We start from the raw sequence: 17,331 nt of genomic DNA, 5'->3' as shown, positions 1-17,331 counted from the left end.
TTTTTTTTTTTAATATTAATATAAAAGATTCTTAATTCTTAGTGATACCAGTAATACAATGGATATCCAAGGCTTAATCGGCCTCAGATTACTTTTTTCTGATATTAATTTAAAAAAAAATTTCCACAAAACAAGTTTTTCAAAGAAGTAAAGAACTCCATTAAACCAAAATGAGCAAAAATAAAATAAAATAATCTACCAAGTGTAAAATTACCATAAATCTGCATCGATAAATAAGTAAAACCCAAAACCAACATAAATTACAACAAATAACGGAGTCAAACTCAAAACGAGCAGAAATTAACATGAGTAGGGCTCAAAACACCAGTACCTTCCCAAGGCCAGTATATAATTTGCACTTTATTGAATTTTTTTTTAATGTTTTCACTTTAATAACTTAAATAAATCAGATATTATCAAAATTTTGAGGAATAAATATCAGTATATGTATATTAAACTGATAATGGACATTCATTTGCATTTTTTTCAGGAAAGTGCAAATAATGTTCTGGCCTTTCTAGTTACAGCACAAATATTATTATAAAAAAGCACTAAGTGTTTTTTTTTATGATTTCTTTTCATGTGTTTCAATGAAAAAAGTCTGGTTTCCAATGATTTCTTGTTTTTCAGTGATTCCGTGTCTGTACTATTTGCAGACATAGAGGGTTTATTCATATACATTTTTTCAAGTTTCAAAACAAGAAAATCTTATGTTGAACTGATAGACTTTAGGAAGCAAAAGACCCTTACCTATCAGGGGAAACAATTTAATTTGAGCAAACGTGGCGAAACAGGAAGTATATGGGTTCCAGGAAGGAACCTAAAATTAACCCATGGAAGCAATTTCGCTGTCATGTCTAAATCAGCTAACTCTCAAAAATACAATTGAACAGTGCTTACTCTATGCATCGAGCTTCATATACGATGCTTACGAGATATAGTAGAGGAGCTAGCAATACAATTTGGAGGTCGTCCAAAAATTCCTTGTCACACTTTTACAATGTATGAAAAAAGATGCAATAACTGTCAAGGCTACTTAAAAAATTACTATGGGCTTTTCACTGAATATAGCTGAAGTTGAGCTAAGAGATATCATTTCAGAGATTCCAAGGCAAGAAGAGAAGCAAAGGTAAGTAATATAGTCTAACAGCTGTCCGAGGTTTACAGTTACTTTTGAAAACAGCCCTTTTTCCTTTGCAACTCACCAGCAATTCTTTGAAAACGAGAGGACCACATAAGCAAGATTTCTCTGTTCCATGTGGAGGGAAAAAAGGTTAAGACTCTAGAATTTCGCTATGTGGTCAAGCCTGCAAAATACCAATAATTGTATATTTGTACACACTTTAAAGAAATTTGTCATCTGATTGACACACGTTATTATATTTTTAGTTCGTGGTCCTATCCCCCCCTCTCATTTGACCAGTGCTTGAATTCCTAATAGCCATGAACCTCCAGCAGGTAGAAACTTGATGATACGCTTTGTTTAAGAAATGCTGCTGTTTTGATACACATTTTTCCTGTATATATTTCCTGACAGTACTATTATGAATTTCACTACCTTTTGGAACTAGCAACCTTTTTCTTTTTGAACAAGTATAACTGAGGAATCAATTAGCATTGTCAAGCTGGGAAACACAAACCAAATCCTGCTATTGAAATGTCTGAGGCTTCGTCCAAAACCATATGTATTTGTCCAGTTTGACGATATAACAAACATTATATATTTTGACTTTTTAACCACTATTAAAATTTTTGCTATTAACCTAGACATACTTAGAATTCAATAGGCCAACAGACCTAGAAAGAGTCTGTTTTCGATTAAGAATAACTGTTTTTACATTCACCCGAGCCGTCCGCCCGTCTTTAAAGCTTGTCTTTTTTTAGTTCACAGCCAGGGAGATTGGAACAGAAGCAAGTACCATTGCAAGGGATCGAATCTTTGTTATTATGCGCTAAGATTTATTTCATGAGTGCTTATGGGCGAAATAACAACGTTGAGCAAATAAATAAAAAAATAAACAAAAATAAAAGTTACAAGTTTTAGATGGATTTTTAGTAAATAAAAATTTTGAGTACTTTTGTAATTTATTCAGGGCATTAAACAACAGAAGATGAAAGCTCATACAACGATAAGACTATCAATTAGATCATGGGAGTGTCACCAGTTTAATTCTCGGCTAGTGAATTCAGAGAGTGACCTCTGGCTAGAGAAATTTAATGCAAAATTATTACTCTTGTTTTTTTTTCAACAAATATTTTTTCGTTTCTTGTCTTTCTTAGTTAACATGAAGAAATTCCCACCAAAAGCAACGACGGAATGCAGTTGAGCGCTTAGAATACAAAGTAATTTCCTTCCTATTCCCACAATGTTATCAAAACATTCTATTGCCTCTTGGGTTCAGCCAACTGTAATTTGAGGAAGCAGTTGTATACAAACTTGTAAACCAAAAAATCATGGCAAGCATCCTGAACTGGATTGAGCCAAAATCAAGGTTATTTGAGTTGAACTAACTCATAGCCGGCCAATTAGACGATGTTTAAGAAAAGCCTGATTGGCTAGCAACTTCAAAATATAATAGGCAACTAAAACACTGTAAGGTATTAGCATTTAAATAAATAGAATCTACCACTGGCACTGGGTTTTGGGATGGTTGAGACCAGTTATAGCAAAATATTGTAAGTTGGCATGTAAGGCAAGAAGAGTTTGGAATTCCAAAGACACTATTATCCATCACAAATGAAAACTAAATAACTTTGAATATCATAGAAAAGGCGCAAATTTTATTTAGAACTTATTTATTAAACAAAAAAGAAAGAAATCACGATTGAAAGGATGCCTTTACTTGTCTTCCACCAAAGTATCTGCCATTGAGATCGACAACAGCTGGAATGATATAGAAAATGGTTAAACGAAAAGGGCCAAAAATAAAACATGGGGGTATAGTATACAGCATTACAAGTACACTTTTAACTTGGATTGAGTTGAATATTGGAAAGAATTAACATCATCGTGCCACCCTAACAAATCAGAATATAGAGATGTAATATGTACAAAAAAAAACTATTAAATATCATCCTTATTTTTGAATCCTCCCAAATTACTTCAAAAATGCGCAATAATAACTTAGCTTTTAGAAAAAAGAAATTAGGTTTTAGTAGGTTAAATAATAGAAGACGAAGAAGATTTTTTTTTAATAATTTGACTGAACTTGACAACACATACCGAAATTTAACAAATTTGATTAGTTTCAAGTTTTACAATTGCGGCAAAAAGGCCAAAGAGAGGAAGAGCCAAACAAAAGTGAACTAACTTTGGATAGGAGCCAATAACCACTAAGCAGTTCAAGGCTAAAAACATCTTCACGGACGATATGTATTTCACTAATTTTAGTCACTACTCTCACATTTTTTTTTGTAAAATAAAATAAGAAATTTTAGTAAAATAAAACAAGTAATTTTAGTTCTAAGGTAGTTGAGCATTTTCTGAACGCGGAAGTAGGTTTTCAGTTTGGAATACCTACCACCTGGCAGATTATTTTTCAGATATTAGTGAATTTAGCCCTAAACTTTTTAATTTTCATGACCAAACTATTTAGAATTGATGAGTGATCTTGCAATAACTTCTAGAGCTTAGATAAGAGATCTGAATGTACGACAGAAAACTAATAGCCGACAAACACTTCCCCAGAAGTCTTAGAAAAACTATTTAACTTTTTTTGTCTTGTGCCGGAGATAGAGATATTTCGTTTTAATGAAAAATACTGCATTAGAAAATATGATTTTTTTTTATTAGACAGAGGCAATTCTTTTTTTTCGTATTTAAAAAGGGCAGTGCCTAAAAATGTTGTAGTATAGTTTGCGATAGGAAAACACTAAAAATTGTCTCAAAGGATACATTATTTAGGCAATTTGACAGCTTTGAGAGTTCCGAGTAGTAGCAACCGCTTTCATTGATATTCATGCCGACACAGGAGACCCAAAATTTCATTGCCTTTTCAATAGTATTTCATATCAAACCCCAGATCCTCAATAGCTCTCGATCGTGGAAAACCCTTGGGAGAATTCGCTAATGGGCCCTTTGTATTTAAGACGGTCAGCCGACGTTGAGGCTCGCAAAATGATTTTAAGGTAACGAAACTCTTAAAATAATTTGCTTCCCCGGATCACTCTTGCAATAATAAAAGGGTTACCGTAGCTACTTTAAAAAAAAGAGTTTCATTAACAGTGTGGTTCATTGTGCATGTTTATGCGTCAATTCTAGCAGCCATGTGAGGTACTGCCAAACGTATAGTGACGCCTCGACCTCGAATACCGAAAATGAGACAAAAAGTGCAAGATATTTTGATTATTAGAACAGAAGGTTCAATTGATTTATTACAAAATTATTATTTTACAAGAGAAGTGTCCGTCCAAAAAGTACTGAAAGAATTAAATTTATCACAACCGTCATATAGAGCAATTGTGCATATTTGCTGTTGCTTTATTTGAAAGCCATTTTAAAAACTCGATGCATAGTTTCTTTTCTTTAGGTTTTTTTTTTAACATAAATGATCAACTCGACCCATCTAACTCAACTCTGGTTCAACTCAAACTTCGTTTAATATATCCCCCATACAATTCAACCCGTGTGCAATTTGAATCCATTTGGCTCAACCCCAGTTTAACGCAACCCCTGCAAAAAGTTATTTTTAGAATGAATAGGAACTGAGCTGCACGGAGATTGAGGATCAAACAGAAGTTAAACAGAATGGGGGTTATGTTAAACAGAGTTGAATTGAATGGGGATTGACTTGAATGAAGATTGAGTGGAAAGAGGGCTGCGTTAGATAAGAGATAAATTGCATACACGCACATACCATAGAATTGTAAAAATTTACAATAAAAGCTAATGGAGTGTCTAATCTTGTACCATCCCCTTGTGTTCCTAGCCATCTAGGCTTAGAACGTACATTAGATAATTTTGATTTTGGACGGCGACGCTAATTATTAGTAAATCCCTTCATTTACTAGATTAAAAACATAAACATAAATTCTAATATATCCAATATAATTAATAATTTGACATGAAATAATAATAATGACGATGTCTGAAAATAATTTTAATTGTTCATGCAAAAAAGGAAAATAATACCGAATAAAAGAAAGACGAAAATGAGGATTCCAAAGAAAATAATACCAACAAAGCGTTATACCTTTAATTGCAGATTCTATTCGTTTAAATTCCACGAATATACGAACTGCTTCATCTTCTGGTACATTGCTTAACTGCACAATTGTCACATCGGTAACATCGCCATATTTACTGTTGCACTCCTCCTTCACTTCTGGTTCTAGATCCTCATCAACCTCTCCAGGACCGACCATGTTCTTTAAAAAAGTATCGAATTTAAGATAAAATAGAATAGACAGAGCAACCGAAAGTCCCATAGCAGTATAATTAGTGTTTCCAAGTACAGAGGGGAAGGTCCTAATACAAAAGCAGGTATACGACGGGTAGCGTGCATAGTTTTTTTTTTTTGGGGGGGGGGGGGAGGTGAATAGTCCAAATGCTAAAAGAGAAGCTAATTATGTATATTCTACATACAAATTATGTTAAAAATTCTTAAACTCTGTAGTATGGATTCTACTATTAATATTCTACCTGCTCCTTTAACATTACCAGGTCGGGTGATTATATCCGAGATTAAAGGCTGAAGAACTTAACTCTTAGAATTCCGCTCGATCAGATTAAATCATACAAGCACCCGCCCCCCTCTCTGAAAAGTATCCCAATTAAATTCGTGAAAACATCTAATGAAAATAACATCTAAGTTAAACATTTCTTGGCCTAATTGCAATAGTTTCAACAAAAAGAGAGCCGCACCTTATCTGAGGTTAACATTAACACGCCGAAACAGCAATAAGTACTTTGCTGAGACGTCACCTTTGTTGTCATTATTATAGTTATGGCTGGACACACAAAACTGAGTCGAGGCTCAAGCAACAGAACCACATAGCCTACGCACCCCCCCCCCCCCCCAAAAAAAACAGGATATAAATAGAAGTAATCTTATAGCACCAGTAGCCTTTGGGCTACAGGAGTAACCTTGTGGGTTGTATTTTAAGGTAGGGATTACCTATCTCTTTTTTCCTCTTTTTAATGAAAGAGCCTTACCTTGTAGTGTCAAAGTGTCCAACATTGTATCCCCCCTCCAGACTACGCCACCCGCGAGCTTTACCCCACACGCTAAAGTTAGACTCTTTCTCACAACGCTATTTTTTAAAACAATAAAAACTTTAGCGTAAAGAGCTAGGCGTTGAGGAGGGACAGCCCCTTTCAATTACGGAATAATTCCTGTTCGTCTTAAGTTTTAATGTTGCCCCTTACTTTCAGTTAAAAAAAAACTTGTTTTTTTTTTATTTAATCAGTAACCAAACGGCACTTGATCCTCAGAACCGGTACTAGCAAGCAAACTTCTTTCTCTCAACTGGGATTGTTCCTGAAGGGATTAAATTGAACAATCCTGAAGGGATTGTTCCTGAAGGGATTTTTGTCAATCCGTCTCTCAAGGCACCACGATAATGCTGTCCCCACTACCTTTAACTAAAAAATTAATAAAGAAAAAAACAAACAGTTATTGTCTGATAACTTTATCTTCATCGCGAAACAGTAATTCATGCAAGAAAAATAATAGCAACTTACCCGTAGGAGAATTGTTTTTGATGGATTTTTCATCATTTCAGCAATGGATAATTCCGGTTTGGGAGCAGCTGAGGGTATGACAGGAGGAGGTGGCATAATCTCCTTTTCAACAATAATTCTACCACCTCGCCTGCTAGTCTTTTCAACAACCAAAGCTGATGAAATTCCTTGTTCTTGTCTACCCAAGCCTTGTCCCTCCTAAAATACACATATCATAAGCATAAATATAAAATAATATAAAATGTTCTGCTGCTAGAAACAACTAAACGTCCATCGTATTTTCGAATGCAAGTCTGTAGGAAAAACTCTGAGCCCCTTAGATGGGATAAACCTGGCTTTAATTGTATTTTTTTTTTCAGAATATGACCATAGGTCCACGCAAGCATGACCCTTAGGAGGTCCCTAGTCGTAGCTCCGTACCTTTTATTGACGTCCCTAAGAATAGATCTAAGAAAATCTGTCTATAAAGTTAAGTATATAAAAATAACACCATCATGTAACTGAAAAAAAGCCAAATCCAAGGGATTATATACAGTGATGCGGCCAGAAAGAGAGTTTGGGATACCCCCTCAAATATGTGTAAGCAGTTTAAGTACTTTATGATCACTAAGCATTGTATAATAGATTCGTAAAGATATTATCTGTGCCCCCCCCCCCAAACACACACAGAAAAACTAGCTACATACGGACAAACTTAAACATGGTCAGCAGATTTTCTCCAAGAAAAACAAGGGGGGGGGGGGGGTAAATGCAAAGCAATACGACATTATCCACTATTTTTCGGTTTTCCACGAGGAGAGACTTTGAGTCTTTTTCCGTCTGAATTATATTAAAGGGTTTTCTTTCAATTTTAGCAACGACGAAATTTGCGCCTGCAGCAATTACTTGTTTTATTACTACGAAAAGTACACGAGTCTTTTCCGAATCGCCTTATTATACTTCATATTTTGTTTCCTTAGACAATGAAGAAAAGGAATGTTTGGATAGGATAACGTTTGAAAATAAAATATAGTAAAAAGCATTATACTATTGTGATGAATTTGCTGGAGTCAGCCGAGAGATTTTAATGAATTATGTTTACTTAGAATGATGCGAAGTAGCTACTAAACATTTCATGAAGGCTGTTTTTGTTTCTTGAGTGAGGGTGGATATAAATTTCCGTAGTAGTCTTAAAGTAGTAACACTGAACAGAAAGAAGGCCTACAAAGCAAAATACATAAACAGAAACATTTCAACAAGTTTATCCCCAAAAATCAGATAAAATTAGATACAAATTTTATCTAGAAAAAAATAAACTAGAAATAATTTAATTTTAATTAGAAAAAATTAGATAAGCATTGAACGTACTGGTAGTCACTCTTGACTTCAGTTCTTACAATTTTAATATTAAAACAATTATCGTCATTATAATTATAATAATTTCTAACTCATTGTTTTTTTTTACCATAGTTCAAAATATGCCAAATAATTTCGAAGAGAAAACTATTGTACCCACCATGGTTTCTCTCTTTTAGTTAAACATGGATAGTGTGTTTTTACAACAAAAAATTCTTATGCAACTAATTCACAAAAATAACAGTCTCGAATGGCTAATATAGCAAACATAAATTAAAACAAATAAAAGAACAGTGAGCCCGCCATAAGGCAATCTAACTAGCAAAGTGTTTTTTTTTATTTTCCAATGTTTTAGCGACAAAGCAATTCATTTGCTTTTATATTTGTATAACCACAGGGATATTCCCTAAAAATAAGGACTAAAATAAAATAAAAAAAATAAAAATAAAAAAAATAAATAAAAATAAAAAAAATAAATAAAAATAAAAAAAAATGACAGTATCCGGTTTTTGCCATCAGAGACAAGAAAATACTGAGAAGAAGCTAATTTGACTAAGTTTATTCTAAAATGTATTTACGAACCTTTCCGAACCCGAGAATTTAAATTAAAACATAACAATTCTAGACACTTTCCATCAGGTGACTAAAAAATTAAAATATAGCAATGAATCTTCTCTTTGAATTTCCTCTGCTGATTTATATTATACTTGGCCACATTGATATTCGAACGGTTCAAATAAACTTCAAGAGACATTTGTCCCTGGTTGAGCATCTAAAAAAAAAACCCACCATCAATTGTCAACTTTTTAAGCAACTGTTTCATTAAAAAAAAGTATCTACTCTTCTTTAAGTTTCACCCAACAAATTTTTTAAAAGCCAGAAATGTCATTTGTCAATCCTTTATATTGGTAAAAAACCAATTTGTTTAATAGACAATAAAATCATCGGGTTTAATTCACGAACAATTAGCAGAGGCGAGGAGGGTGGGGTGCAAGCAAAATGTATTAGAGGGGAGGGGCAAATTTGCCGTTATTTTTCAATTTTTCAGTGAAAATACCAAAAAAGGCTTTTTTCAATAAAAATACCCCGAACAAAGGTACTTTTCAAAAATCTATGCCGAGAACAAAAACTTAGGAAGCAGTGGCCCCCCCCTTAATTGACACCACTGAAGAAAATGGTTATTGTTAAAGTTGCACCGAAATTTTCTTCTGCAACTTCCCTTCAAAATATCATTCGCTTCATTTTACAGCAGCGTATCTGGTATTTGACAAAAATAAGAAAAGAGGGGAGTCGGCTAGTTACCTTGTGATAAATACTAGAACACTAGCAATAGGGAAGCATCCCCACTATCATCAACAAGATTAACTGCATAGAAATCATTTATTTCTGAGTGTCTTATCGCGCCGCACCCCCCCCCCCCCCCAGTCGAGGGATCAGTCACGTAAAGTAAAAGTATTTACGAATTAAGTAAAAAGAACAACTGACCAACAGAATAATAGCCGGTAGAACAATCAGTATAATTTGCAGTAGAATAATATAACAAAATGGTAAGTTGTGGCCAATTAAATTTTCAGATTCTATCTCTGAAAACAGAAGTATCCAAAAGTACTTGATCGTTCAGCTTTTCAATAAAAGAATCGAACTATCGATCTAACGAAATGATTTATGTTTAGCGTCAAAGGCAGCACATGGCCCTTCCAGCAATAGCCAACAAAGCAGCATTTCCTTAACATGCTCTTTCGTTTCCTTGATAAATTGGGTCTTAAGAGACCTCCCATACCACTTTCATATTTTTCTGTAGCTCACACTTACTTGGGGAGCCTTTAGCAACCTTCTGCAGAGCCCTAGTTTCGGGAAGCTGATTTTACAAGCCATACTTTAAAGGAATACGAAATAATACCTTATAGCCAAATTTTGCCATGATTTTTGCAGCAAATGCTAATCCTCCGGCCCCATTTACTGGCCCAGGTGGGGCTAAGGCTTTGGATTCAGATTGCAGGGAAGGAGGCGGGGCAATTGCGGCGCCTTGGGCTAAAAAACAAAAGTAATGTAACAATAGAAGTAAAAAGCTATAGAACACAATTTTACATATCAACATTGGCCTATATACAGGACCTATATTACAAAAGGTTTTCTACTAGGTTTCGATTTATTCTCATTACTATCTCGTTTCACCTTTTTACTCTGAAAATTGAGCAACTAACAACAAAATATTACAAAAAGTGATGACCAATGAAACAATTATAATTTAACGATAAAACAGGCAATCGGGGTCAAATTATATTTATTATAAGGGGTTGAGAAGTGATTAAACCTATTTTCGGTCAATGTCTTTGGATGGGGAGGGAGTAGCTACACTAAATAGTTTTGGAACTATTTTAAACGTTGACTTAAGTCCCCCGAACCTGGTCTGCACATTAAGCAACATGAACCCTTTTGTGAAGAGACAAAACTCTATTGAATTGATCATAACTATCTATTCCTGATGAATAGTGCTACAGATATGATATACAATAAATGGATTTAAAGATAGTGTCACACAGCAAAATCTAGAGACAGTTGAAGATTTTCCAAATAGAGGGGGGAGAAAGTGTTTTATTTTTTCCAAGTATTAAATATTTTCTTCTATTTAAAACATGCATATATCCCAAGATTTAGGGGAGTTGAGGAAATTCGAGAAAACACAAAAAACAAGTGATCTATATGAACGGAAATCACCGAAAGAAATCGCAAGAATATTTAGATTTTGCAGATATTAGGCATAGCCATACTTAATCAAAGAGTTCGTCGTAACGAACTGTAAAGTAAGGAGCGACCCGGCTCAAAATTAACCGAAACTCTTAAAAACGGAATTTTGATACCAATAGATACATGAAAAGCAATCGTATTTTTATGCATATTTTAATATATAAGTTTAATCAAGTTTGGTCCTACCCATCAAAAGTTACGAGCCTGAAAAAATTTGCGTTATTTTCGAAAAAATGGAGAAACATCCCCTGAAAGTAATAGAATCTTAATGAAAATCACACCATCAGGTTCAGCGTATCAGAGAACCCTACTGTAGAAGTTTCAAGCTCCTATCTGCAAAAATGTGGAATTTTGTATTTTTTGCCAGAAGAAAGATCACGGATGCGTGTTTATTTGTTTTTTTTTCCAGGGGTGATCGTATCGACCCATTTGTGCTATAATTTCGCGAGAGGGCCCATTCGGACGAAAATTAAAAGTTCTAGTGCAATTCTTAAGTGACCAAAAAAATTGGAGGGCTTGTGGTTGTTATTAAATAAAAAAAAACAAGTTTTTTCCAACTGAAAGTAAGGAATAACATAAAAACTTAAAACGAACATAAATTACTACGTATATCTTCTAAAGATAATTTTTTTCATTCATTTCAGTCCTTTGAGAATTGCTCGACTTGTGACTCATTTTCATAAAAATAATTTGGACCTCTTTGGCCGTTTAATACTATGCCTTACAAAATTAGTTCCGCAAATATCGCTAATTTGTTACGAGGGAGAATCTTTCCATGGAGAAATTTCTCTCGGGAGGAGTAAACTTTCCGTGGAGAAGGAAGCTGGAATTCCCGACACTATAAAAAAAACGATCAGCAATTAAATAGAAAACAAGTTTTTTTTCAACTAAAGGTAAGAAGCAACATTAAAACCTAAAACGAACAGAAAAATCAAACAGTTCGTGGTAACGAACTGTAAGCAAGGAGCGTCCCGGCTCAATGGTAACCGAAACTCTAGAAAACGGGTTTTTGATACCAATAGATACATCAAAAGAATCATATTTCAATGCTGATTTCAAATATATAACTTTCATCAAGTTTAGTGCTACCCATCAAAAGTTACGCGCCTCAGAAAATTTGGCTGATTTTTGAAAAAAGGGGGAAAGACCCCTAAAAGTTATAGAACCTTAATGAAAATCACACCATCATATTCAGCGTATCATAGAACTCTACTGTAGAGGTTTCAAGCTCCTATCTACAAAAATGTGGAGTTTTGCATTTTTTGCCAGAAGAAAGATCACGGATGCGTGTTTATTTGTTTTATTTTGTTTTTTTTCTTCTTTTTTTTCCCAGGGGTGATCGTATCGACCCAGTGGTCCTAGAATATTTTGATAGGACTCATTGGAACAGAAATTAAAAGTTATAGCTCCTATATTATGGGACCAAAAATATGAAGGGCACCTAGGCCCCCTCCGAGGCACATTTTTTCCCAAAGTCACCCGATCAAAATTTTGAGGTAGCCATTTTGTTCAGCATGGTTGAAAATATGACAACTATGTCCTTTGGGATGACTTAATCCCCCGAAGTCGCCGGGGGGAGGGCTGAAAGTTATGAACTTTACCCAATGTTAACATATAGTATTGGTTATTAGGAAGTATACAGACGTTTTCAGGTGGGATTTTTTCTGGTAGTAGGGGAGTGGGTGGGTCGGGGGTTATGTGGGAGGATCTTTCCATGAAGGAAGTTTTCATGGGGCAAGGGACATTGTTATGAAGGGGCGCCGGATTTCCCAGCATTATTTAAAAAAAGGATCAGAAATTAAATATAAAAAAAACAAGTTTTCCAACTGAAAATAAGGAGTAACATCAAAACTTAAAACGAACAGAAAATATTACGTGTATGATTGGGTTCACCCCCTAGTCAATACCTCGCTCTTTAAGCCAAAGATTTTTTAGTACTTTCATAAGAGCTATTTATTCTAAGTAACGGCCATTGTGATTAAGGGGTCATTTTTAAAGAATTGGAACACAATTCGAACTTTGGAGTTAAGAGCGAGTTATTGACTAGGGAGCGAACCCCCTAATATACGTATTAAAAACCTATGAATATAGAATTTCGTTACGTAATTTAATTCATAAGTTACGTATATTGATTACTAATAAAAACGTTCGTAAATAAAATTGAACAAGTTTCGAGAAAGTCATTTAACCAAATAAAAGTAAAATTAATATGCAAATTTTGTTTTAATTATTCATGTACGGTGAGCCAAAATCAAAACCTGCATTAATTCAAAAATGTTCAAAAATTAAATAAAAAAACAAGTTTTTTCAACTGAAAGTAAGGAACGACGTTAAAACTTAAAACGAACAGAAATTATTCCGTATATGAAAGGGGCTGTCCACTCCTCAACACCTCGCTTTTACGCTAAAGTTTGACTTTCTCACAACTTTAAAAAAAAATAAATAAAAACTTTAGCGTAAAGAGCGAGGCTTTGAGGAGGGGACAGTCCCTTTCATATACGGAATAATTTCTGTTCGTTTTAAGTTTTAACGTCGTTCCTTACTTTCAGTTAAAAAAAACTTGTTTTTTTAATTTAATTACATATATGAGATGGGTTGCCTCTCCTGAATAGCTCACTCTTACGCTAAAGTTTCTTTTTTAACTTTTAAAAGAAGTTATTATTCTAATTAAACAGCCTTTGTGATTCAGGAGTCATTCTTAAACAACTGGATCAAAAATCAAACTTAGGTTATTATAAGGTTATTATTAGTTAAAAAAGTAAAATTAAAATGCAAATTTCGTTTTAATTTTTCAAGTACGGTGAGCCAAATTCAAAACCTGCATTAATTAAAAAAAGTTCAGAAATTACATAAAAAATAAGTTTTTTTAACTGAAAGTAAGGAGCGACGTTAAAACTTAAAACGAACAGAAATTATTCCGTATACTAAAGGGACTGTCCCTTCCTCAACGCTCCGCTCTTTACGCTAAAATTTTTTATTGTTTTACAAAGTAGTGTTGTGAGAGAGATCAAAATTTACCGTAAAGAGCGGGGCGTTGAGGAGGGAACAGCCGCTTTCACATATGGAACAATTTCTGTTCGTTTTAAGTTTTAATGTCGCACCTTACTTTCAGTTAAAAAAAAAATTTTTTTTTTGTTTATTTAACGTTACACTAAAGTCACGAGTCCTCTACCTAAAGAAGCAGAAAAAAAAGAAAGAAAAATAAACTCATATTTTATGAAAATTTGGTTCAAACGTTAGTCATTACACAGCAAGTGCTATTTCAACTATTTGCTCTCCTGGATGAACTTCTCTTTATTCCGTGAAAACCGAAAAAAGTATGTAAAATTTGCATCCATGCAAATTTCTTTGTGATATTTCGATATTTACCAAATAGTGAACCAAAGCCTATTGTAACCTAATTTTTAGAAACCAGGTTTGAAAAGACATTGTCTAGTAAGAAAAACTTCTCATTTAAAAGTTGTTCAGCAATGATAACAATTATTGAGGCTTAACTTACTTGTAAAAGTTAAATACGAAAACGAATTTCCAGGGATTTTGAAGAAGAGATCGAAACTTTTCAAAAATGGTTGTGGATCGGGTAAAAATGGAAAGTGTACCATTAGTTGTCATTTTTGAAAACCCTAAATGGGGGCTTCCGGGCCATCTATAGCACTACAGGCCATTACATCTATAGCAATATTCTTCGGGAATAGATAATTAAAACCGATTCATCAGAAAGTTTTGCCTCTTCACCATGCCACTTAATGTACAGACCAGGTTTGGAGGACAGGGCACTTGTTGGTCATATGTCAATATTTATGACACGGTATTCCACCTTTAGACCACAAGCGGCCAAGCCTATTAGGCTTGGCCTAAAAAAAAAAAAATTGGTCGAAAATAAGGTCAATCACTTCCTAACCCTTTATGATAAGTACAATTTGAGCCCAATTACGTCTTTTATCGTTACAGTATAATTATACCATTAGTTATTCATTGATATATGATAATCAATTAAAAAGTTTATTTTCTTCCTATCTCTCTTTGCTATTGTAGCCAGAGTACTCGTGGCTTCATGTAAGAATAAACAGGAAAGACGTAAAATGTACTCAGCGTCGTCTAGCGACCATTAGGTTGGCTAAGGAACAGCAGTTCGTCACTGTGTTTGAATTAGCGCGTACGTGTAGATGTTTTCTCGAGAGCTAAGTTCCTAGAATAACAGGAATCTCTGGAACCCTTCCGCTCCCTCCACAGCGGGCATATGGAGCCAATACTTAAAGGAAAACAGAGTTTAGCAAAAAATTTAGAACATGGACAAACCGTTCCAGTATGTGTCCTAAATATAAAGTTTTACATAATCCCTCGCCCGTTCATTTCAGAGGTAAAACTGGGTCTGGATTTCGAAAAACCGCAAATAGCGAAGCACAAACTGTGGTACTAGCTCGTATCAAACCTAACTAAGATAACATCGGTATTTTCACCGGTATAACGTAATAATTAGGTTTATATCTGAATGTTTTGAAGGAAAATAGAAATCAGTTATTCATTTCTGCCATTTATCCCTGGATTGAGAGTACGATAATCTTTGTACGAAAACAGTTTTTGATGATCGGTTGAACTAGACTAAAGGTGTAGTATAGTCCAAGGTATTAATAGAGAAAACGAAGTACATCCGAAAATTGGTAGCCCCTAATATATACAATATAAAATCTATAATCCTGACATCTATAATAGATGTTAAGCAGTGCCAACGTCTGTTCATATTCTTGATGTCACACCTTCGTCAGTTTAACGTAATCTTCAGTTGCAATGTTGCAATAAAAGTGAATTACCTTTAGATTTCATATCTCGCTGCATTTCCTCTTCTTCTTCTTCATCAGGGACTCGTCTTGAAAACCCAGATGGCGTTGCTCCACTAGAAATCTCAGGTTCAAATTTTGATTCTCTTCTTTTGGATCTGTCCTCTTCCGCCTTTTTTTCTTTCCTGTCTGTAAAGAAATATATGATACTAAAAGTAATAGTTATTCTAGAATTTACATACCCGATGTTATATCCTGTGAAATGCATTTAGATGCAAAACCAGTGACACCTATAGTTCATATTCCCTATTATTGTCCTATTTGCTACAGCCACGTATATTTGATTCTGGGTGTTGTCACAACAAGCCTTCCAGCTAGCCTAGACTAATCCAAACTTAAAAAAATAAATATTAATAAACTTTAACATACATACAAGAAAGCTACTGAAGCTTAATATACTATCAAGCACAACAATTAGCATTTAATAGCACAAGAAAATCCGGTGCGGGGTGCACCCACGGACGGGGAGGTCCTCCGTGAGTCCCCAGAAGACTCTCGTAAGTTGAATAATCCTAAAACTTGATATTCTATTTTGCTTTTTGACATCAGATATTTGAAATAAAAACACTATTAAAATGCGTATCCGTTTAATTAACATGAACTTTAAGAATTTTTGCCTGAAGTGTTCATAAATTATTAAATAAAAAACCAAGGAAACAAGCAAAATCAACCAAAATGTTGGGTTCTAGCCCCTCTTTTAGACCAAATTACAAGATGCATCCATGTTAAAGTACATTGAGAAAAGTAGAAATAATTCTCTTGGAACAGGGAATAAATTGGAAAATGAACGTCAATGAAGTCACACTGGGACTTAGACGGCGGGGAAGGTTAAAAGCATTAAGCGCTAAGGAACAAACTCACTATATGTACTTCGCTAGGCTGCAATGATGTAACCGGAAAACAGCAAAATCTGGGACCAGTCATTTGGTGTAACACACAGGAAATCATTTGGTTCTATAGAATCCTTGGGAAAATTATAAAGATAATCAAAGCCCTGTATGGAGAGCAGTTGTGTGCAGTGCAGAATGAGCAGCTGTGGTGCGAGTTCTTATTCCGCAAATAGCAAATAGATTGTGGTGTGGGGCAAGAATGCCTCATATCCCCAGTATTATTCTCCATAATTATAGACTTAGTTTTGAGACTTTCAAATTTTGTGGTGGCGTAAAATTAAACCCTCAAAAATTTTTACGGCTGCAATTTTTCCGACGAAATAAGCTTTTGTTGCTTAGTATGCAACGGAATATTGAGAAGTTAGTTTCAAAAACCTTCCCAAACAGGCTTGCAGATCAGTATGAGACAAATAAAGTCGATGTCAAATGGTTTTAACACTTCGCTTCCAACAGATCTGGAACTTGGGGAAAACTAAATTGAGAAAGATATTAATTCAAGTACCTGGGTGCCATACTAACTCAAGACGGAAGTTTTAACACAGAGATCTTGCTTCAAATTTGTGCAGCATTCTCTCAATCAAATAATGTTTGGATGTGTAGAAGATAATCTCTGAAGCTGAAGGTGTGCCTGTTCAACAGCAATGTAATATCTATATTAACATACGGATGCGGATCCTGGAGTCTATCTAGAGCTGAAAAGACAGTCACTTGGATTTAAAAACACTTGCCTACTACGAATACTTACAATTCGCTGGACTGATAGAGAAATTAATTCCCAGATCGGGTCTCTCACTAAGCAGCTACACATAGCTGGTGAAGTCACACAAAGAACATGCCA

The 17,331-nt window shown here is 34.5% G+C and overlaps 1 protein-coding gene across 1 annotated transcript in view; it reads right to left on the bottom strand.

Moving 5' to 3' along the window:
• Window positions 1-2,761: 2,761 nt before the first annotated feature.
• Window positions 2,762-17,331, bottom strand: part of Spf45 (splicing factor 45) — a 28,406-nt gene continuing 13,836 nt past the window's right edge. The window contains exons 4-8 of the mRNA XM_089100722.1: window positions 15,577-15,732; window positions 9,918-10,048; window positions 6,683-6,880; window positions 5,193-5,367; window positions 2,762-2,884 (exon numbers count right to left, since the gene is read on the bottom strand). Coding sequence (XP_088956848.1) covers window positions 2,820-2,884; window positions 5,193-5,367; window positions 6,683-6,880; window positions 9,918-10,048; window positions 15,577-15,732 — 725 coding nt within the window. The 3' untranslated portion in view covers window positions 2,762-2,819. The remainder of the gene's footprint in view (window positions 2,885-5,192; window positions 5,368-6,682; window positions 6,881-9,917; window positions 10,049-15,576; window positions 15,733-17,331) is intronic.

Source organism: Artemia sp. Qi Xiang Cuo, chromosome 14, assembly GCF_049724085.1.
Source record: "Artemia sp. Qi Xiang Cuo chromosome 14, ASM4972408v1, whole genome shotgun sequence".
Taxonomy (NCBI): domain Eukaryota; kingdom Metazoa; phylum Arthropoda; class Branchiopoda; order Anostraca; family Artemiidae; genus Artemia; species Artemia sp. Qi Xiang Cuo.
The sequence above is the reverse complement of the archived record's forward strand: the minus strand, read 5'-3'. Positions and strand labels throughout refer to the sequence as shown.